The sequence below is a fragment of the Haemaphysalis longicornis genome, unplaced genomic scaffold (genome assembly GCF_048455015.1).
Source record: "Haemaphysalis longicornis isolate Haplotype H1 unplaced genomic scaffold, Haemaphysalis longicornis Haplotype H1 scaffold_1, whole genome shotgun sequence".
NCBI lineage: Eukaryota > Metazoa > Arthropoda > Arachnida > Ixodida > Ixodidae > Haemaphysalis > Haemaphysalis longicornis.
In genome coordinates, this window is record NW_027526203.1 from 465,266,300 (window position 1) to 465,289,648 (window position 23,349).

At 46.2% G+C, this 23,349-nt stretch overlaps 1 protein-coding gene across 4 annotated transcripts; it reads right to left on the reverse strand.

The window, feature by feature from the left end:
* Window positions 1-1,010: 1,010 nt before the first annotated feature.
* LOC144156195 (SOSS complex subunit B1-like) lies at window positions 1,011-15,755 on the reverse strand. 4 transcript variants are annotated; one of them, XM_077688065.1, is made up of 7 exons: window positions 15,332-15,610; window positions 15,134-15,231; window positions 11,730-11,868; window positions 10,171-10,321; window positions 8,936-9,020; window positions 8,801-8,876; window positions 1,667-1,806 (listed from the first exon to the last, which is right to left on the reverse strand). In XM_077688065.1, exons 2-6 carry the CDS (start codon window positions 15,207-15,209, stop codon window positions 8,833-8,835), a joined length of 495 nt encoding a protein of 164 aa, XP_077544191.1. In that variant the 5' UTR covers window positions 15,210-15,231; window positions 15,332-15,610; the 3' UTR covers window positions 1,667-1,806; window positions 8,801-8,832. The 4 variants fall into 4 exon arrangements, with proteins under 4 accessions (XP_077544189.1, XP_077544190.1, XP_077544188.1 ...); XM_077688064.1 differs by lacking the exon at window positions 10,171-10,321 and having other exon boundaries at window positions 1,508-1,806; window positions 15,332-15,755; XM_077688062.1 differs by lacking the exon at window positions 8,801-8,876 and having other exon boundaries at window positions 1,508-1,806; window positions 15,332-15,606.
* Between the last annotated feature and the right edge of the window lie 7,594 nt (window positions 15,756-23,349).

Here is a 23,349-nt window from a genome sequence, read left to right on the forward strand (position 1 = left end):
GCACCAATTCTCATTCGGCTGTGACAACATACCCCCTCAATTGGTCAGTGAAGACAACAGATGCTGTCAGAGGCTCACAGCCAATTAGCCAATTCTTACCGCCATAATGCTTCTCGCATTGAAATCTCATTATAAAGCTGCAACTTCAATATGTGAAAGACCATGCAACTTCATGCAAATCCAGGTGGTAGTAACAGTTCCTTGGCAACTGGTGTTAGATAACACCATGATGTCACCAAGCAGAGTAAATTGTACCTCGCAGTTCGAGACAACCTTCACAGGCAGACTGCATAACAGACCTCAACTATTGAAATGCCTAACTGCAAGTGAAACATTTCAGCAGCAGCAGCCGCAGCCCCCGAATTCTGCACCAGGCATGCGCCTCTCCTCCGAAACGCTCCCACCAGTGATGGTATGTGGTGCCCAACTTAAACCAAAGGCTGCATTGTCCTCTGTTACTTGCCTGAAGAGAAGTCTGCGCACAGCACATCCTAGTGTGTTTAAAACATGCACTACACACCACAGGAAAGAAGCTTTCCTTCTGCCTAGTGTGTTTGCAGTAGGTGGACACAAGGCCTCAAGCACAAGAATACACATACACCAGAATCAGCAGCTAAAGATAAGAGTGAACAAATCCAGGATTGCTTACCTACTTTCCTTTTGGTGTAAAAAAGGATATCCAAACTTACTGGGCATAGAGATGGCACACATTTGCAGCTTGACTTTGCGACAGTCACACTCGGCATTTTTCATTTATGCCCACTACTTAGGCAATGCCTAAAACAAATAATCAGAGCACACGGCTTCACGACCAACGCAACTTTCCCATGCACAGTCAGTGTGAGAAACCCAGATGACAAGCTGCAACTTCTGCTAATGTTTATGGCATGGGCATGACCACAGTGGCACACTGCTCTTTTATGATGACTAGAGGCCTGTAAACCTGAAATAGGTGCGAGATATCTTCCTCGTAGCAAGAACTGGCATGGCTGCCAACATTGCACACCTCGAGCAGGGCCAAAACAATTTTATTTGCAATTTAATTTGCAATTCAAACTTATCGTTCCCTTTTGGCGTTGGCAGAGTGCAGCAACCACAAGAAAGTTCCAAAGGCGATGCTGCCTGCACGAGCACTGACGGTCCACTACACTTGTGTCCTCTCGAGGTGAGACACCCGCACTTGGTGAACAAATGCACCAATTTGGCAAGACAACAACGAGGCACTTTGTCCTGGCTACATCCAACTCAGCAAGGGCCACCTAAAACCTAGATCTTGCATGCCGATTGGAAGAAGCAACACTGGGGCTTTTCGATCTACAGTCTCGAACTCACCACAAATAGTCTGTGGGTAGCCCAACGATTCTCCCCGCTGTAGTAGACATATACGTGAAAAACGAATGCCGGATGGCTTCTCGGGGAGTCCGAGACTGACACTCAAAGAGCCCCCCCCCCCTGCTTCCTTCCCCTCCTCTGGCAAGCCCTTCGGAGCACACCACGTCCCTTTCAAGTGCTGTTCCCGTCTCTCGCCACCCATGCAGTAGGTCCCACTGCTCCAGTCCAGAAGAGCAGTGCACGCTCCAGTGGAACCATGCTCAGCCGACCGGAGGGAGTCTGGCAGGGGCTGGCAAAGCGGGACCCATGATGGCTACCTCCTGTTGGATCGCGCCACTTTGACGGCGGGCAGGGCTGCTGGATTGAGGCCGAACCCGTTGTTGTGGCTCGGCAGCGGCATGCGCATCGTGTTGTAAGGCACCGGCCGGCCGCTGCCCCGCGCGACCAAGCCAAGCCCGCCAGGGTGGCCATTGCCTGCCACAAACGGAGCACAGGGGGGAGGCATCAGGGCCAGGCTTGGCCGCAGCACAAGCAGTGCAGAATGCAAACGGAGACTGAGAAAGGGCAGCCAAACTAGAGTGCACTAACACTGGAAGGCCTTGGCAAGCAGGCAACTCTGCTACTACAATCTCTCGAGATTATTTCACACTGTTCGTTACGCTGTGATGCGATGTAATGGAAAGCCTAGGTTCTGGCTTCTTGGTCTTTGTCTAGCGCCCACACTGGTTGACTGCATAGAAATCTTGCTCTGTCTTGATCGCACAGCAGCAGTCTGTCCTTGCTGCTCAGTGGCGTACATATCAGTTAAACATGGAACGCAAATATTCCTTTCAAAGTAAGGTAGTTCCCTTTGTGTAACCAGAGTGTTCATTAAGGTAAAACTGGACGCAGACTATGAGAATGGCTGCTGAAATTCTCTGCATAGACAGCATTGGGGGCTGATTGCACATCGAAGATGTGACCCTTTTGTCTGCGTTTGCATTTGCACACTTAAGTGTGCAACATATGATACATGTAAGCAGGCAGGGTACAATAACAGGGAAGTAGCAGAGCCATGGTGCCACAGGGTGCATCTACATTAGCAAGCCCCCATGCAGCTACTTGGACAGCTTCTCTTAGTGCCCTGTTCCTCTGCTCCTCCTACACCACACAGGTAAACAAATCAATCAATTTCTCTCAGAAACCCAAGAAAAATACCTAGGACCCATTATCTCATGCTTAAACAGCATCTTAGAGAGATAGAAAAAAATGCACGCTGCAATCACCTGGGCACAAAAAGGGGACATTTACAGAATTACAGCGTCATTGCTGTAGAGGGCTGCCATGTGTTGCTGAACATTTGAAATCGCCCTGTCCTAGCAAATAACAGCACCACTAGGGCAAACAAAGGCCAAGGCACTTGGGAGTGTCCCAGATTGCTTAGAGTTGAGCAAATGTGCAGTGCTCAATAAATTTTGCTACACCGGAATGTATGCAGACAAGCTTAAAGTCTACATCGGTTAACTGTCAGCAACAAGTGACCCGCTCAATCAGGTACACTCTCGGTCACTGGAGCTGAGCACCTTACGGTAAATGTAAAAGGGGACCATGTCGTGCAAAAGCCACGATGCAGAGCACGGCACAGGAGGGAAGCACAGCTTGCTCACAACACAACCATTCACTTCTGAGGCCCACAGAGCAGCAGCCTTTCAGTTACAAGCTGGCAACAATTAGCTGCCAACCTAGAGGAGACCCAAACAACTCGCTTCTCACCATTAGCACAGTGAAAGTCGGGCACCGATTTAAAGTACTGACTCACCGAAGCTAACAAACTCGGCAATCTAACATAGCCAGGGGTCCAAATAGCCAGAAAGTAATTCAAGCTGGCTGAGGAACACTTAATCCTCAGGCAATTAACATTCATCTAATTTATTATGGGTGCTCCCAATTCATAAAAAAACAAGTAGAAACAACATTAACGACAACTGCTTTTCTTTTTCTTTTCCACCTGCACTCGCAGGGTATGGCAATGGTGCTCAGAGATTTGTTGAGCCTCTGCTTTCAGCCAATAACTAGTCCGAACATTTGAGTCATTTTAAGCCAGCAGCCTTGGTTCTTCTATTAAAATTCCCAGCTTCAAACCCACCAATCCGGCTCAAGAATGGCCTTGTAACAAAGATTACTGTTTAACTGGGTGCTCACGAAATAGAGCAATGTTGCTGTGACACACATAGTTTAACAAAAAGAATGAAAAGAAAATATTACCTATACTGACCAAAATTTGGTCCGATGTCTCGTCGCCTCAGCCTAGCTGAATGTACCAAGAAACGCTACACTTCAGAAGAATCAACTTCAAATTAGCCCATGACGCTAATTCAGTCTCAGCTCATAAGTAAAGCTATTCTTCGCACAAAAATCTATGAAAATACAAGCACATGGCTACAAAGGTGGCAAGCGATACTGCGGTGCTGCCATTTGATGGCACCAGGAACACGTGTTTTTCCCCACCCATCATCCCACAATGTTCACTATTTAAATTTTCCTCGCACGACTGCCAGTATTTTGACTAACAATATAGAAATCATGAAGAAGATGCCTGCAAAATATTGTAGCTCAGCTTCGAGCATTTAATGGGTCAATTTCACTCCAAGGTACCACCTTTAACAAACACTTATGCCTGTTTCCAAACTTATTTTTTGTTTTCTAAGAACTGCTTAGCTGGTCTGCCATGGTGCCTGCCTACTGCCACCCATAATACCCAAAGATGTACTTATCAAATTCACACAAGTAATTCTAGCCGAATTTAAAAGCTTTGCGATTGGCCGGAACAATCAAACACCAAAAGTACAATATTTATTCTTACAAGTTTAAATAAGTGTAGTTGATCTGAAAAAATGCCAGTGACATTTCAGTTATCTGACAAGCTTATAACTTTGCCATTAAACAGGCTACATTACAACAACAGGATCATTGCCTCGGTTAGTGATTACGTGGCATAAAGACATAATTTAAGCCAGTACTTCAGTTTCAGTTTATTAGTGATTTCATTCATAGCTGATCCAAAATTCCTGCTTCATATAGTAGTGTGCAAGCTCAAAATTATATTACATCTGCACAAGTCACCTGCATGTATGTTCTCAGCATGCCACAGCATGATGTAAAAATCACAAGTGCCTGGGTTAAAAATAAAATGGTCTTAAGACCAGGGTCTCTTAAAAAGAAATAAGGGAACATAAAGCGTAGATTTATTTGAAAGATTGGGCAACTCATACCTCACCAAAATTTTGTTCAATCAAATTTCAAGGGAATTTTCTTCAAGGGACTATGAAGACAAAATACATCTCCACTTTCTTCAAAGGATCGCCTTGTCGGAGTAACACTCATACCAATTTTAACTTTAACCAAATACCTAAGCTACACAAATAAGGAATACCGAGGACAGGGTGGCGACTCGACTGATACTTTCCTGAACCGATGCAGCAAACCCATCACCCGCTGAGGCTCCCTGCTAGGTCTCAACTAGGCTTTATCTGAAATTCCGAAATTCCCGTTTCTGCTTGATGGCCTCAGGTCAACATGGCTGCTCTTCCAAAAATGTCACAGCCCCTTTGAACACAAATCCCTCAATCCTATCCAATGTTTCCAATAAAGCAAATTAGTCTTCATGATATTGCCAACTTCTCCCCCACCCAGGGTTTTTGCGACCCATTTGGGGGAGCAGGTAAAAAAATTCCCGCGCCTTCCCGCGAGGGGAACACGAGTAAATGCAGAGCATTGGGGCCTCAGTACTGATTGAAGGCAGTGTTGCTTCCATCGCTTCTTCCGTGATGCTGGAGTAGCAGACACGAGTAAACGTGGGCACGAGCGTCAACCAAGGAAGGAAGGAGCACCGCAGTGACTGAAACACGAGCGACCGCTAGCCGCTATATTTGCCGCGCGCGCAGTAGAGGGAGAGCAGTACGGGGGGGAGAGCGCGCATGCGCAAGCAGCGCGCGCCCTTCCACCCCCCACCGCGCTGCTATCACGCATCTGTTAGGCCGAGACCGCGACGGAGCGAACGGGCTGACTACGACGCATGCGCGCGCCAGCTGCTGTTGAGAGAGAGGAGGGAAGGAGAGGCGCACCTGCTGCGGACGCGAAACTGTTGACACCGTCCGACGCAGGAACAGGCGAGGCTAAGAAATGCTCTGCATTTAAAAGGGTCGCCTTGTCCAGTGACTCGACAGGCACAAGCTGGGAAATTGGCCTCTCAAAAAATGGGGGGAAGAGCACTCAGCAATGGCTCAACACCCTGGGCAATCATAGTGCTGGCCTCCCAATCCTTTTGATGTCCCCTCCGTTTCTGCACTGTAGCTGCTGGTTTACCATTTTATCACCACAAAATAACATTTTAAATTTCACCCACAAGGAGCCTGCACTGCAAGTCCTAGCACCATATTTTAATCTGCAATTACCTTTGTCAACCAGCTGCACAACATAGGCTTCGATGTGGGGAGAAGTAGCTGGTGAGGCACCATGCTTTCGTCCCCGCTTCCCTTATTACATACCCTACATATTTGATCACAGTTTGTTTTCAAATTGGCATGGGTGTTATTCTGATTCACATCGAAATCTCTTTAAGGAGTGAAGTCAAATGTCATCTTGATAGAACTTTTGGGGAAATTCCATGACAGCAGATCAATGCAAAATTATCAGAGATAGATCACATGGGATAGTTTGGGAAAATCCAATGGAGAGGTATCAAATCAAATCTGTGCATACGAATGTAGAGAGGCATCAAGATTGGAGACAATGAACTCCGCTTTAGCTCAATCCTATGCAGAGTGAGATATAAACTGAGGAGCAAAGACATTTGGAAGACTGCAGAGAGGGATCAAAGCAGAGTAGAATCAAACGATGTTTAGAGAAGAATTCTGCGCAGAACCAGCACAGAAGTCAGCAGCAGGTTGTGCAGAGAAAAGCCTTTTGGCATACTACATGCAGTGGACAATCAAACCTTGTGGTGAAGAAAGCCCTTTGGTAAATTCCATGCAGTGCTAAGTCAAATCGGAGTAGCAAGGCCACAAAAAGAAGACTTTACGCAGTCAGGAACAAAGGAAAATTTGGAAGATGGCAGCAAAGTTCTGCACACAGTGAAATCAATCAAACACAAAGAAAAAAAAAAGAAGGACATAAGCAGCAGGATTAGAGAGGGATCACTGCAGGAAGGAATATTTAAAGTACTGACACCAATTTTGGGGGTTGATAATATTACACAGTCCACTTCCCTTGCATACAGGACACCCTGTACGAACGGTGTGTGTCACATGAAAAATACTTTAATCTTACTTTGATTATGCTGCAGAAGCTGCAGAATGCATCAGTGGGCCACATCCTGCCCATCGACATCCATGTAATGAAAACAAAGTGACATAGCCGCGTGCCTCCGATGTATGTCACGAATTTGTCATATCGTAAACGGCACAATGAGTGAGTCAGCGAGTGGTGATAACATCATGGACTGACCCAGGTAGCAGCAGCTACAGCTAGTCACCACTGCCAGAATGAAATTCTCAGTGAAAAAGTTCGGGATGTGGGAAAGGAGACCCCAGTAATGTATAGGTGAAAATTGTGCTAGGAATCGTCATTCACACTACTGGTGAAAGCGGTCATTAAATATCTAACACAAAGCTGGCCTAAGCCTCTTCAACTAGCCCAGCCAGGGAGACCCTGGCTGCCCTGAATTCTTTGAGAGCGCCGCCACAGATGCGACCCTTTGGAGTGACACAGCAAGCCCGGCCCCACCCACGCATCATGATTACTGGTATGCTACGGCAGAAACCGCTGCCGGGATCAGCCGGAACGACAGCACTGGAACGTCAAATGACAAGAACATAACAGTATTTTGGCGTCAACGCCAAAACAATGGCACATACAACAGGCCTTTTGCCCTGCACGCCCTCTGGGCTCAAAGCAACTGTAACCGAAATTACTGATTTAGCTGTGATGTTTATTTATCCTGCTTTCTTGCATTTAAAGTGTTGCTTCCAAACTGCTTGGCTGGTAGACATCGATCAGAGCAATTAACAAAAACAATTTGGTGTCAGTACTTTAAATTTTGCCAAAAAGTTTTCAGTCAAGACGAATAAAAAATGGTCCGCCAGACCACACAAAGAAGGATCGAAATGGAGGGATATCACATTAAGTGTTCCATGCAAAGGATAATCAAATGTGAAGGCCACATTGCGAGGAGACGGATCACTGTAAACAGGGATCACCACAGGCACAGGCACGCCTACGAGATAAAGCCAAAGTGCAACCTCCAGCTTCTACGACGTCGAATGCTGCACTGATTGACTAGGGCTTGATTGACTAGGGCTTTTTCAAGCTAGGCTCCATAGATTCACCACTGCGCGCCATTTGATGATGAATGAGCAACAGCTACTATAGCATCTGCATGAGTGCAACAAGAAGGAGAGCTTGAACTTTGACCCCTCACTGGACCCTGGTGCAATCATGACAAGGTGGCCCTAGGGGGCAAACAAAAATCTCTCGACTTTCATCACGGCCTCAGGGCTAGATGAGCTCCTACGATACTAATGTACATTTATCTGTATTTACTGGGGCTTCATATCTTGGTTTCCTGTTATGGCATCGCATTGCGCACGGCACTTCTTTACTTTGATTGAAACAACTGTGACATTTATAGCACAGCGCTGTACACCTTAAACTCTCCCAACATCACACCCTCCCCCCCACCATTTTTTCCTGCTCTTTCATTTCCCTTTGTTTGACCCCACCTGAAAAAGCAAGCCCAGCAATTACTTGAACTAACCTTATCAGTTATCAATAAAGCTTTCTCGTTTTCTCCACAGACCAGGATGAAAAGAAGTCTGCAGAGAAATTCCATGACGGGCTAGATAACACAAAAAAACATCTAAGCAATAGTTCCAGCATTAAATAGTCAACAACTTTTTGGACCTAAAAGTTGAAGGGTAATGTATAGGACTAAAAAGTTAAGTGCGCTCTGACGAAATATCCCTCAAGCCTCATGTTTCAGACGCTGATGAAACACCTGGCCTATCAGGTGCACAAACGTCCACGGTAAAAATTACACTGCAGCACAGGAAGGCACAGTAGCCTGAATGCAGGGTTGCGGCTGGCCTGCAGCAACTTTCCCCAAATCTAATACAGCCCCATTTCGCCGCATTCGGGAGGATGATAATGTTGCCCCATTTTCATGGTGGTGAAGGAATGACCTCAGATCTCAGTAGTCTCACAGTGCAGGTTTTTCAGGTAATTTCAACACGGCCACCGCGGCCTTTGACCTTAGGACATGCAGTGGAGCCCTGCCCGGCCCTGGACAGTAAGTGGGTGCCCTCGGCTGCTTCCAAAAAGGGGGCCAGCTGCTGCTTGGTGCGCCCCGCACGACAGTGCAGGGTAGTAGGGGAAAAAAGGGGGACGTGGGGTTGGGGGTTTGTGGAAGAGAAGCCACAAGAAGGGTACAGACTACTAGTGGGCGCCGAGCGGTCCTCCCGAGCGTCAGAGCTGAGCCAGCGACACGCGTGGTGGCACCGGGCTGCCCCCTGAAGCGAGCCAGCTGTGAGCCGCCGACCACGGGGGCCACACGTGCCCCCACACTCACCTGGCGATGGCGTGGGCCCCCCCACCAGGGGGTCGCTGCCCGTCGGCTGCGGGGTGGGCGACCGCCGGTCCACCACGTTCGCATTCTGCACACACACGGCACCCAATCACGCTGGGGGACGCTTCTACACACGCCACTCCAGATTGCCCCCCCTTTAGCGATCACCAGAAAAGCCTGCGCCAACGGGCTGTTACGTACTTGTCCCACGCGCCTACTGTGGCAGGCACACAGAAAGGGAGAGCGGACAGGCACAGACACAAGGCTGGTGTTGCGCTGGTGTGAACATTAGCAGTGTGGACACAGTGCACGAGATGGTAGAGATGCGCTGTCCAGGCAGCAAACCAATGGAAAGCACAGGTTCTTTTTGCAATGGGAAAAAAAAAAAAAACTGTATGGAGAACTGTCTGCAACCGGAGCTCTATGTTGCAGCTAACGAACACCTACAATTTTGTAACCCCTCCCCCACCCCCCCCCCTATTAAAGCGTTCTGTGAAATGTGATGCCTTAAAATTGTTAAAAAATACTATTTATGTCAATGAGTAAGGATAGACAAAAAAACTCATGGAACCCACCCAGTGAGCAGCCAGGGGTATTTATTGCTTATCGTCAGAGTTTTTCATCAAAAATTTTCATCGCCAAGTGGACCTCCCCTGTCCCCCAACCAGCCCCAGACAACACACCTCTATCTTCTAGCACACTGCGCAGTGTAGACTAAAGAAGCCTACATTTCACCTCTACACACCATAAAACATTCAACACTGGTTGGCACCACACAGCAAACAACAAACCAGCTTGTAGGCCAACTTTGTGGCCACACTGTTACTGCAGACATATTCCAGCTCGTTTTGTCAGCCCAGAGAGAAGTCAGATGCAGACAGCCTCATCGAGAACGCAAGCGTTTCTGGACCTCCAGCGACTGTAAAAGGCCTGCACCCAGCATGCCCCTACAGCAGTCATGCTACCTGAAATCATTCCCCAGAAATGGCTTCTTTGTTTTTCACAACTTTGCCTCAACCAGGTGCAACTACTGTCGGCAAGCAAAACAAAGCATGGCCTCATCATTCAGCCAGCATTAGGCACAGAACATTAACAATGTTACAACTACATGTTAAATTTCTCATCAACCGCAACAAACAATTGCACTAAGCATGCTAAACAGAACTGCTACAATTTTGCTGCATACCAACTCTTGAGAGACCTGCAGAAATAAAAATACAGTTGTTAAGATTACTAACCAATTTGTTCTGCAACTGCTGCATGAACTCTGGATTGGGCTCACTCATAAATGGCGTTTCACTGAACGGCAGGCAGAACTCTCCAATTTTCTGAATTTCCCCGCCCTTTCCAGTGTACAAAGTGAGGCAGCCCTTCCATAGCGAAGCATACCTGCAAGAAATACAGCACAGAACCAGTCTTAATCTCTGACGAGTTTTGCAACCTGGCATGCACGGCTAGTATCCAGCACTAAAAAACTAGTCTTAAAGTGCCAAGCACAAGAACACTTAAAAAATATTGTGTGCCAACACATCCATAACCTAGTAGTTATGAAAGTCTAGGTTCGTTTCAATGTCATGCAGCCTAGTGCATGCACACATAAAATAAGTTTGAGAAAGGTTATGAGCTGGAATGTGCCTGCAACAGCACACTTTGGAGGGGGGGGGGTGAAATTACTACGTTGCGGTCTGCTGCAGCTGAAAGCCTCGAAGACAGGTAGGTCACGTTCTAGGCACGGCACCAGGACACAAATACTGCCGCACAACTGATTACTCGGAGAGGACAACACCCTATTTTGGAGCGGTTCCCTGCGCACCACTGTCAGACCCCAAATGGTCTCGTACACCCGGGTCGTACAAACTCCGCGCGAGTCCCCTGCTTAAGTGTTGTTCTCACTACTCATACTTGAAGCCCATAAGGCGGCAACTGCACTGTACAGCTAGTAGACACAGGGCTTCCCTCCCTATGCTGCTTTCACCTCCTGCAAACCCCAAAATGCAGACGAACTGCATCAGGTCACTCGACAGCAGCGTAAATGTTTTGTCGCATGTACGCAACCCTTACCAACTATTTTGATAATTTATTCTTTTAAAATATTAATGAAGCGATTAAAATGTCCAAGCGTGAAATGACACACACACAAAAAAGAAACACTACACCAGCACTCTCTCGTATTCTTATTATTTTTTTTTTCATGCAGTTTTACATTCAGATATGTGCCAACTAGGCCATGTACATCTATGTTACAATTTGGATGTGTTTCCACGGGAAACTGAAAAAATTAAAAGATATTTGTAACACTTGGTTGGCCAGTCAGGATAGCAGATGAATCACAGATGAAAAATGTTCACGAACAAAAAAAAAGGGCAAGAAAAACGAAACAAAATGCACCTCATTTCACTTTCGTTGCTACAGTATGTTCCTACATGCATAAATAAACACTTTTCTCCGCACTCCCGTTGTGCTTCAAGTGTTTTCACTCCCTAAAATGTTGCAAGTCAAGCCAATTAGGAAGATAATGGAGATCTGTACTCTCCCCACGAGTCCCAAAGTGACACGAACATCCTTAGGTCCGTAAATATTGATGGTAGCGCCAGATTCCTCTCCAGTAAGTGTTAGAAACCCTATGCTGCGAAGCACTTAGGCTTTGATGCGGTCTTTGTTTTAAGAGAAAAGACAGAAATAAAAGGGATGCACAGGAGTCTCGCATAAGGCTTGGCCTAGAGGTTCTTGCATAAAGGCTGCATGCACTCAACAGTTCAAAAGTGCTGCCCTGTACAACTCGGGTGGGTCAACTCACCCTTTGGTAAGCTTGCAGATGTCACCCGGCTGAATACATGTACCAGGTTCATCCCACACAGAAATATTGATTGACCCTGACCGGTCAGCCACTTTACATGTTCGCACTTCATGGCCTTCCTTGGTCATATTGGGCCGTCCTGCAAAGATATGAACAAGATGAGCGGGAAAGCGGCTGCACCAAGATGCCTAGTCTCGGCACATGGGCGCTGCTGACTGTGGCAAAGCACCCCATATTGCACAATATAAAAGTTTGATCGAGATGGACTGGGGATTCAAACACAATGAACCATTCCCATACAATGTCAGGCTTGCTTATAATAGCCCACTAATAGTAAACGTATAAATATAGGCTACGCTAACACACATTAGGGGCAATGGAATATCACTCATTAGAAACCTTCGGTTGTAGCGAACACATGACAGCTAGCAGCTTACTCTGTGAAAACAGAAAAAAAAAAAAAAAAAAAAAAAATCTACCCTGACACATTTCATATAGAAAAGCATAAATAATGAGTTCTGCAAGAAATCATCCAAACTTTTGGCAGTAGTTAATGGCTATACTCTGCAAATCAATCTTCCAGCCCAACACGTTCCAAGTAAACACGAACCTAAATTGTGACAAAAATTTCTGCAAGCAAAAGCTGGATTCACAGCCGCATCATGAGGAAAGAACGCCCGAAGAAAAGTGGTAAACGGGTGAAGGGGGTCACGAGGCCTTGGCAGAAAAAGTCAAATGACCTACTGGTTGGAAGGTGCTCAAGCTACCCCGCCTCTCCCTCTGACAGCATTGAAAGAGACTCGGATGTGTGCATCCTTTGAGGGAGGAGCCCTCCGCAGAGTGGGACCCTGATTCCACTGTTGAGACTAGACCACACTCAGGACAAAACTATTGGACCTCAGGAGGAGTCTGAGCACTCCTTGCGACGCCCTTTTTCCCATCTGAGGGGCAGGATGGAAACCTTCACACAGGAGGGTCACGATCTCGTTCCTCACTATGCTCCTCACATTAATTAAGAGTTTTTATTATCCTGGCGAAGGTTTTTGAAGCAGAAAATTAGCAGCTTAAACCATACCAACCATTGAGAAGACCGGCAAATGAAAACACTCCCACTGTTAGTTGGTACTTCCCTTCTCTGAGGAAGTGCTTCAGTTGGGAGCAGAGAAAAACAAACCTTGCCCCCTATATGAAAGGATATCACTTCTTCCATTCTATGCACCAGTGTAATGCTTCGAGCACTGCACAGCTGTATTGCTGACAGAGGCATGAAAACAAATTTTACTCCACGATTTTTTCTTTACTACCTCAATCATTGCACGCTCTTATGGAACCGACCAGTAAGAGTCACAGTGCAGGTCTCTATAGCCCTCCAGCAGCTAACTTGTGGGGAGGGAAGGTGCAGCCTCCCAAAAAAAGTTAATGACATTAAAAAAGCATCGATTGATCAGTGTGTCCACAGTGCCTTATCACCGTGGCAAGTGGTGTAACGTGACGAGACTACGTGCTTGCCCCATAAGCCCTCAGCAGTATGAATATTGCCTGCTCTGCCGTTCCCTTTAAGGTGGCCCACACCCAGCTGTTTTTAACTTCCAAAGGCTGTTTCACAGCTCGCCAAAGGTGGCACAGCAGTGTGGGCCACAACCATGTAATGGCTTTCTTGGCACTTTGATCAAACGTGGAAGTTAAATCCCACTCAAATTCTCCATTGTGCGGGGCAGGGAGTGATACCGGGCTGGCACAAGGTCCACATCCTACTTGAGCATACCCCATGGTTTCCAAAAGCTGATCGGGGCATACCTCATGGAGACCCATCTTTCATAGTCTAAGGCCCCATGCATTTTTAACTGCATTAGGTACACTCCCGGTGGTGGCAAGGGCAACATTTGAAATGTGCGTTTTAACTGCGCAAGCACTGTACACCCGCAAAAGGTCGTGTTTAAGGGGGAAAAGTCAATCCTTGAAAAAGCCATCCAAAAAATAAGAGCAAGGGTCCACATCGCTTGACCGGTTCTCCTCGCTAGCCGAGGACCAAGCAGCCAGCCAGTTGGCATGTCACTTCCACTTCATGGTGTTAGCGTGGTTCACCAGCAGGTGCAGCGTCATCTGCGACGGAGCTATTTGAAACGTTTCTAACTGATTATCAATGCATTTCCCGGGGCTAACAGTCTTGTCCCAGTTGTTTTGGTGGTACGTACTGTACGTTCAAAATAAATTTGCCCAAGGTGAAATTTGAGTGCAGTTGGCCCTTTACAGTGCTCTAGGCATCATGAACATGTGGTCAACCTCAAGCCCCAGGGGAACGATTAGTGTGGAAAGCAATGCACTCTCTACGAGTCGAAGCATTTCTTCTTTCGTGGATACAATGAACTGGAAGCTCAAAAGAAGCTAGTGAGGCCTTGGCAAAGGCAGTTTAGGCTTTGAACTGCCCACTGAGCTCGACTGAAAATGAACATTGGAAGACTGTGTTCAGAGTACTCAGGCATTTTGACAGGCCCTCTAAACTGGCCACCACATCCGCAAAAGAAGCAATGGAGAGAAGCCCATGTGCTACAATTCTTACTGATGGCTGGAGCAACATGTGAGGAGAATCTGTCATCAACCTTCCTGTGAGCATGCCCAATCCTATGTTTTACAGGCCAGTGGACACTGAAGCTAACAGGCATTCCACCACATACGAAAATGCTTCCAACGTGACAGCAGCTTGCACTCTTGCCTCTAGGAGACTCAACCCCGCTACAACAATTGGGTTGGATACGCTTACGGGTGATTTGCTTTATCTTGAGACAGTAAGAAGGTGAACAAGAAGGACAGAATGCATTTGTACAGCGCACAGGAGAAAAAAACACTGAAAAGGAACTTGGAGTTTTCCTGGGCGTTCAGCACATCGGAAATTTTGCATCTCTATTGATGTCTGGGGCGGCCAAAGTTTGACAAAAATGTGCATTGCTCATAAGCGTTTAAATGGGATGTTATAAGGATATTTTGCTTGTGACTAATGGGCCCAACTGTAAACGGGAGGCGAAGGGACCAAAGATGGGGGAGTCGCAAGATACTGCGGGAGACGGGGCGACAGTTCCCACCAGCCTGCCCACGGCTTCCCTCTTCCGACACGCTCGCTCTCACTAGTTCCACCACCAACAGGTTAAATTGCTATCTGTGCGTTTATGGGCTCTCACATGGCTGTCTTTTCAATCGTATGAGCTCATTTTATCTAAAATAACGCTTGCGTTGCGCTGGTCAGCACAAGAGCTTGTAAACTAACTATCACGGGGAGTCGCTAAGATACCATGGGATGCTTTTTGATTAAGCGAGTGGTCACCACGTGGTTTGCTCGCCCATGAACACACACTAATCGAAGGAACGTTAGAGGTGCTCACAATAACGAATAAAAAAATCTTCCTTACCTATTTCCAACACGATGAATATAATACTGAGGTTTTTCATTCCCGGCTTCAGATCTCGTATAGTTGTCGGCTCCATTACCGTCCGTCCTTTTAGAAACCTGCATAATAATACAGACCCATGCAGTCGAAGTTAAGCGACAGGGCAGACGCTTGAAATGTACGGAAGTGGTGTGCGCGACGAATGCGAAGCCTGCTCACCTGTTCGTGGATACAATCGCACGAATCCGAACAGTCGCGTTAACCGCAGACGCGTATCAGACATGACTTGTTACGTACCATACTACGCTATTCGGATACTTACAGCTAAACCGCCCTTTAAAGTCCGCCATTTCTAGAACTAACGGCCCTGCAACGAACTAAAATGACGTGCTACGAGCTACCAGTGCTACGACGTAAGGAAGCTCATAACTGCGACTGCGAACGCTTCGCTACCGCTACGCTGCGGTCACGGCGGCGCGTCACAGAACAGGGGGCGCGTGGGATTGAGATGCACTGTTCGGCCGTTTGGGCTCTCCGTGTCTCCGTTGCTATTGGACAGTTTATATTATGTGACTTAATAATTTAAAAGCTGCCAATTCAGTGATTTTTTTCCCCGCTTTTGTGTTTATCGATCTCCACACTGAAGTAGTGGGTGGTGTGGTAAAGCAGAACGAGTGGTGGAGGGTGGTAAAGTAGGTACGCGGATGCGGATTACATAGCAGCGGCGGCAGCGGCGATTCAAATTTTGTTTTGTTCTTTATGCTGGGCTCGAAGTAAGTTCACAGGTAAATTTAGCCTCCCTGTGTTGTGGTTTAGCTTTTTTTTTTGTCTTTCTTTCAATCATTTGAGCACAGTTTAGCCATTTTACCGGGCTGGTGCCGGTTGATGGTGCTTGAAGCAGTTAAGTGTCTATGTCGTCTATGTCACCTATGCATGTATATATACCTATGCATATACCTATGTACCGACTATGCGATGTACAGACAGTGCCGAATGCGCGCCGTCCCCATCGCCCATGCCATCGCTACTCCGCACCGGCGTACAACTAAGTAATCTTGATCATAAGGCGAGCAAATGTAAATGCCGTTCGGTGGCTATAAAAAAATCAATAGTCGACCGCGTGCGATGCGAAGACACTACGCGATCGTTAGCATGACTACCAAACCAACCAAAACGTCACTCCAAACGCATTAGGAGACCTTTCTGGGAGATGGTACTTTTCGAGGAGGGATGGAAAAAAAAAAAAAGAAAAACCTCACAAGGAAAACGCACACATCCTTCCCAGATACTTGTTTGCAATTGAAGAAGAAAATCAACCCCGAATCGAGGACTATAACTGCTTGTAGCACGAGAGCGATTTAATCGAAAACGTGGGTGGTTGTGGCAAAATGCACGATCTAAACGTTCAGACAAACCATGTCGCGGACTGGCACATTTGGAGAAAATGGTAAAGATAAGGTGGGAATAAAGGGGATGGCAGAGGAAGTACACGTTGCGGGGTATTCATTTATGTATTTATTTATTTAATGCCCACATCGCCGCAAAGGCCTTACAGTGGGGGGCTGCAAACTCCAAAACAAAAAGCAGGTTCAAGTGCACAACAAAAGAAGGCAAATCACTCAACCGGAAGGGAGAAAAAGAAAAGCTCTCCAAACCAGCCTTCGCAGTTACAACCTAAAAGGGACACTGAAGTGAATTTGTCAAGCTCCTGTTTTTGCTTGCATTGCGTAGACTGGCTCAAATAAACACACTTTTTATTGTTTATCTGGTTGATAGGGTGATATATTTATTTTATAAAGCCTGAAAATAGAAAAACTACGATGCCCGGTCTGCGGCGGCCACACCAACTAAAGGCAGTGAAGTTATTAAAAGGTGTACCATGATTGGGCGATGTTCATGATTAGAATTCAAACGTTTCGGTTTCGGTTCTGTGAAACAACATGCTTGGCATCCAACGTTATCGTTGACTGAGCATTCTCATATCTCAGTAATCGGCATACCGTGCTTCTGCCATGATGTTGGCTGTAAAATGCGTCAGAGGCTTGGAATCGTAACAATCACTAGCCGAGGCGTACGCAGTAGATGAACGCCCTCCGCATCACCGGAGACACTCAAATGCGATGCGCTTTTCCCCACCTTTGGAGCTTGCCTGGCTCGTGCCTTTATCATGAGGGGAATGTTCGCACCAGCTAGGCCAAGGGTTGGCTGATTCTGGACTGTGCCCACAAGCAGTCAGTACTTATGGCAACACCATGCCAACGACAACTCGCCAGCGCGTCGGTGTCAATCTGCACGCATTCTGTGAACTGGCCCACAGAGCAATGAACGTTACAGTGCAAAAATTCATGGTGAATTCAATAGAGAAAACATTGCCCAAAAACAAATAAATCAACTTAAAAAATAAAGATGCACTATCAGGGATTCTAATTGGCGAATAGTGCACCAGACCACTCGGCCATCCACTGTTGTCGAAGGGGAAATGTAAAATATATAATGTATTGCCTGTTTACATTTTTATTAAGTTCGAGCATTCCAAGCAATTTCGATGACTATTTATTGAATAGCACTCTTGCAGAAGCGTCCCCTGAATTTCCACAAATATCTCATCTCTGGTGATTTGCGCAGAAAAGCGTTCTCAGCTAGATGTGTGGTTGTGCTGCTGACTGCTGTGTTAGTTCAACCAGTGCAAAAAGTGGTTCCCACAACCTAGTTTTACGCTGTAAGACAAAAGTTTCGGTTGTGTTTAGTTCTTTAGTACCTGTATTAACTTTGCTGACTCTTCCCCGCCTTCATTTGGCCTTAGGTTTTTCTACTGGCGTACCAGTCAGCGAAGCGTCGCATGTGTGCTTGTGTGGAGCGACTTGGACTTGGAGCTTGATACAGTCCACAAACTAACAAATTTAAGGCACATTCTTCCAGGCACACATGTGCCGTGCCTTAGTTTCAACTGACCCGCCGGCGGCAGGCTGACTGATTCTGTCGGTTGGGCGAGCGAGGCAGTAGCACAGTCCAGCCAAGCCACCTTGTTTTGACATCATATGAAATGTCACAGGAAACCGGCAAGGAAGATGCAGAGAGGAGTACAGCATTTTCAAATTGATTTTTCTGCTGAATAAAGTCGCGTAAACACAGCGAGAGTGGTTGAAACATGACCGAAAGACTCCAGACTGCAATTTGTGCTAGTAATCTCGCAATATTTACAAATCACTTTAGTGTCCCTTTGAGCCACCAAGGAAGAGAACTGTCATCACCAAAGATCCCACAACCGCGGAAGAAACGGCCATAGTCCTCGCTACCACTACCGCTCAAGATTGCATCACCATTGTCATCGACTCTCAAGCCACCTGTTGGCATTACACCACCGGCCTCGTCTCTCCCTCAGCCCTCCGTGTTCTGCAGTCCATCCCTAACCTCCCTGATCTCTGCATTCTGTGGACCCTGAGACATGAATGTCTGGAGGGGAATGAGGCAGCCACCGCCTTGAAAACTACGTACTAGAGCACTGCACGGGTCGTAATTTCTTGGCCCGGCCCGACCAGGCCCGGTAAAGACACGGCCCAAGCCTGACAAAACATTGAGATAAAAGCCTGTGCCTGGCCCGAGCCCGACAAAAAATTAAAATAATAGCCCGAGCCCGGCCTGGCCCACCCAAGCACGACAGAATATAATAAAATAAGTCCTAGCCTTCCAGACTGTTCTTAAATATGAGCCCGAGTGCGGCAGACCCAAAACATGAGCCCAAAAAGTTGGTCTCTTTAACCTATATCGAAGCATAGAGCACATATATTGAATTTAAATTTCTTTTAAATCGGACCGATGTTTGCATGACATAAATATCGTGACCTAGAACATGTATTTTCGAGAATCTCAGTGAAATATGCATTTTATTTGCGACAGTCTTTGAACCGAAGGTACACCAAGGATTGTTTAAATTATATTAAGGGGATCATTTGTTTATTTATGTATTTCTTGAACAGATACTGCCCTTTCATTATTTCATTGAATTCGTTTCACAAAGACCTCTAGCTCCTTCCTACATGTTTCGGACGCGAGCAAACTCTGCCGAGAGCTAGTTTAGCTTGTTTTTTTGTCAATTTACTTCGCTAAGATTTGTACCCGGTGCCTATTTAAGTAGAGAGCCAAATTCGTCCCATGCTCACAATGCTGTCTACTCAAAAAGTCACTTTTATTGGCAAAAACGAACGTGTATAAAAAGAGTAAGAAAAACCCACAGGTACCTTAGCTTATCCTTGGTGGCATGGTCTGCACAAAGTGCAAAATCCAGGTCATGTTTGTTCTTTTTTTTTTTAGTTTGCAAAGCAGAGGAAAAAGACAATTATGTTGTACTCTGCGACCAGAGTGCCCTCATTTTCTGACCCGCTCTTTTCCACTATGCTGATGGAGCCCATACATTTTCTTTTATTGACTTGAAGACTTTCTAAGTGCAGTACGTCTTGTTATTTTTCTAACAGCTCCCTAGTGAGTGCCCTTCACTTTTGCGTTTTCATTTAACCTAAAAGAGCAATGGGCCAACTTTTTGCTATCAAAAACTTAAAATTTCTGTCACACGACTTCTGGGTCTCAGGCACTGCACGGGCTTACTTGGGCTGGCACAGCCCAAAAAAGTTTTTGTTCAAACCCAAGCCCGTCCCGGGTCCGAGAAAATGTTCGCTACCCGGCCCGATCCCGGCCCTCAGGCAGGGCTGGGCTTGGGCTTTCGGGCTGGCCCGGGCCCATTCAGTGCACTACTACATACCACCTCGAAGGTTGCATTCTACACCTGCCCCACAACAAGTTGACTGAGGAAGAACCCACCCCCTGTCACCCCCTTCAAACCAACACATGTCCACACGGCACTGTCCTCCACACCATACACCCCACCTCCTACTCCACCACCTGCAAATTCTTCCCTGAGCCTTGTACACTCTACCTCATGACCTGTGAGGGCTCCTACACTCCTCCCCTTATCCCCATCCCTCCCATAGTCATAAGTAGTGGGAAGGCATGCTAGCCAGCCTGGACCCCGGCAATCTAAGCTTGCCAAAAGAACTGGCCTGGCAGAGACCGCTCAGAGACTTCTGGACTGAATGAATGAAAAGTCTTTATTTATAATAGGACGGCTCTTTGGCCTAATTAGGGGAAAGGGGGTTCAAGAGGGGAAAAAAGAAAATGTGCATACACACATGCATGTATATGCTGCACATTAAGACAAGCATGCCCCACCACATGTGGCGCTCACTGCCCACCTCGTTTGTGAATGCCCAGAGGAGGAGTAATGTGTCGTGGCTATTGTAGTTGGGGGTGGTTCATTGCCGCAGGGTGGTGATGTGCAGCAGCAAGTCTCGGCACGTAGGTCCTAGTAGCCAGGACACTCCCACAGCTAGTGGTCCACTGCTGGGTGCATCTCCATGGTGCACGCGGAACAGCTCACTGTGGTGTCCTGTTCCTGGATGTCATCACTGTTGTCGTCCGCAGCGTTGGTGTGCTCGCCATTTTGCGAGCACACCTTCTGTCTGTGCAGCACCTGCATATGCCTTGTGGATGAGGACCTGAGCCCCCCGTGGTAGTCCTTGGGGCAGTGGGTGGTCGTTGGTAGGGATGTTCCACCAAAAGGTGCGCCTTTGTTCCTTCTTGGCCGCCAAAATTTTGGCTCCGGGGTTGGAGTCATCTGGTGCAGGCATAGTCTTGGTCGCCAGGATAGAGTGGTCGTCCTTGTGCTCACTCGTAAATACCTATGCAGCTTGGACTTCTGGACTAAGAAAACCTCCCACCGCCGTGGGCCCAAATTAACCAAGTGATAGTCTTGTTAATGTTTACTCCTCCTCCTTCAATCCAGGACAACCGTAGCTTAAATCGGATGAAAAGCGCATTTCCCTACACAGTTCCTGCAACACAACACAGCATGAAACATAGTACAGATCACACATACTGCAGAGAACAAAAATAAACAGTAAAAAAAATGCATACTACAGCCTTGCAATAAACGTACGTGTCACACTCACATTCCTGTAAATTTTTCTGCAGTTTTGGACAAAGCATCATAAAAGGTCACTTCCAATGTGTGACATGATTGTCAACGATAACTTATTCCACTAATTGACAGTTTTGGCGAAAAAAGCACTGGCAAAGGCTGCAGTGTTGCAATTGTACTCTTGTACTTTGTAAGCATGGTCCTTTTTCATTCAATCTGCTTACTTAATATGATACCTTCAATCTAACCCACACAATGTCATTGCCGAATTTTGAGATGACTATGCTTTTTTCAAAGAAATATTGGAGTTAATCCTTGCATGAAAATGTCACAAAGCACATAAAATGCAGCTTAGAACTGAGCAAGCAAACAATCCGGCTTTCCCAACATGCAGTGCACACCTCCTACACACTTTTGGCCAATCCCCCAAACCTAGCAATGTATTGGCTTAGCCATTCTTTGCCAATTTCTAGCATGGACGATATATGTAACGCACATATGAAGGTTTGGGACGAGTGCAAGGGTGCAGTTTTATATTTTGACCCCACATGAGCCCTCAAATCTATAGCAGCGGACTGCTTTATTTTTTTTTTTGTTATCGAGCGTTAGCGAATGCTACAAATCGTTATGAATTACTCTTTCACTTCCTACAAGTCATAGCTTCTTATGTGGAAAATTTTCTTCTCAACAAGAAATGGGTCCAGACTTTTAGGTGCAAATAAAGTGTATTCCTTCTCCTCCTCCTACCTAATCAACAACAAGCAACAGCCAAGTGGTTATGAAAGCCTAGGTTCTGGTTTCAATTCCCAGAAGTGACTTAACTGCCAAATGCATTCTATTGCATTCTACAGCCCTGTGCTAAATGCATCTATGCACGTGCGGATGCACCAAAGGTGGGCTATTAAAGGTGTTTCATGCAAAAAATTATTCACGGATGCTAGTGTACAGTTTTGAGCTATATATTTTCTAAGAAACTTCGCCATTGAAGAAACATTTGAATTCAGCTAAAGTGGTGGGTGGTGGTGCTGCAGTGGAGCCCCAGACTAGATTCTTTTATTAATGAACCTCCCACAGTTTATTTCTTGGATTAGTCTCGGTCACAGTTCGATCAGTGAATTAGTGGCTTTTGTTGAAAAACTGCGATCACGTGGATCTCGTTCCTGATCATTTTGCTCACAGAAAGAGGGATCTACAGGATCGCACTCCAAATTGTGTTCATTTGAAGCAAACTCCTAAAAACTACTTTGGGGTTCCCATAAAATGCATCCATTTTTTTTCTCGATGGCTGAGTCCGTGAAAAAGCTATGGTACAGTCAAGCACAAATATATTTAATTGTAAGGGGGTAAAAAGATATTTCAATCTAATCCATAACTTGTTATGCAAGAAATGGGACACTGTTTGAAATAAGCAAACAATTAATAATATCCAAATTTGATACAGATGGGTTCAACCTTGTTTTTTGTCACCATAGCTGCACAGAGGTGCATAGGTAGTTTTTTCCTTTTCCAGAAACTTGCTACATCCACAGGGTTTCCCTTGAAATATTTGGTTACACCTTCCACTCTTATTTTTATTTTTTATTTATTTAAGGAATACTGCGGACGGTTTTTCACCATCCTAGCAGGAGAGGGTTACATAAGGTTCTTAACACAGAGGTCAAAACTAGAAGAAGTCGGAGCGTGCACGCAGTCGGAAGGCAGTGAATTCCAGTCTTCACCGGTTCATACAAAAAAGGAGTACTTGAACGTGTTATTTTTAGGAGCATATGGTCTTACAATTTTTAATGATTTAACCTTGCTGAGCGCTGGGCAGGTGGCAGAATATACCATTCTTTATTTAAACCGGATTCGTTGTTGTATAGTTTATAAAAGAAGGTTAAACTTGCAAATCTTCGCCTACATTCGAGTGGTTCCAGCCCAAATTTATTTAACATTTCAGAAATGGAGGAGAGGCGCCTAAAATCTGAAAAAATAAACTGTGCACTTAGCCGCTGAATCCTTTCCACTTTATCTATGTCTACTATCTATTTTATCTATGTCTTATCATTGCTTCCAAGTGATTGAAATGTCTTCTTTCTTTTTAACGGGTGTGGTTGTGACTGCTCCCGACAGTTGTGCGAGCTCACCCAGCTCCTTTGCATTCAATGCAGCATGCGATGGTTGGGTGTGGTAACCAGATGTCCCGAAGCCCTCCTTGTCCCATAATTCAAGCTGCTTATACTTAGTATACAATGCTTGCAATTGAACCCATTCAATGGCTTCACCC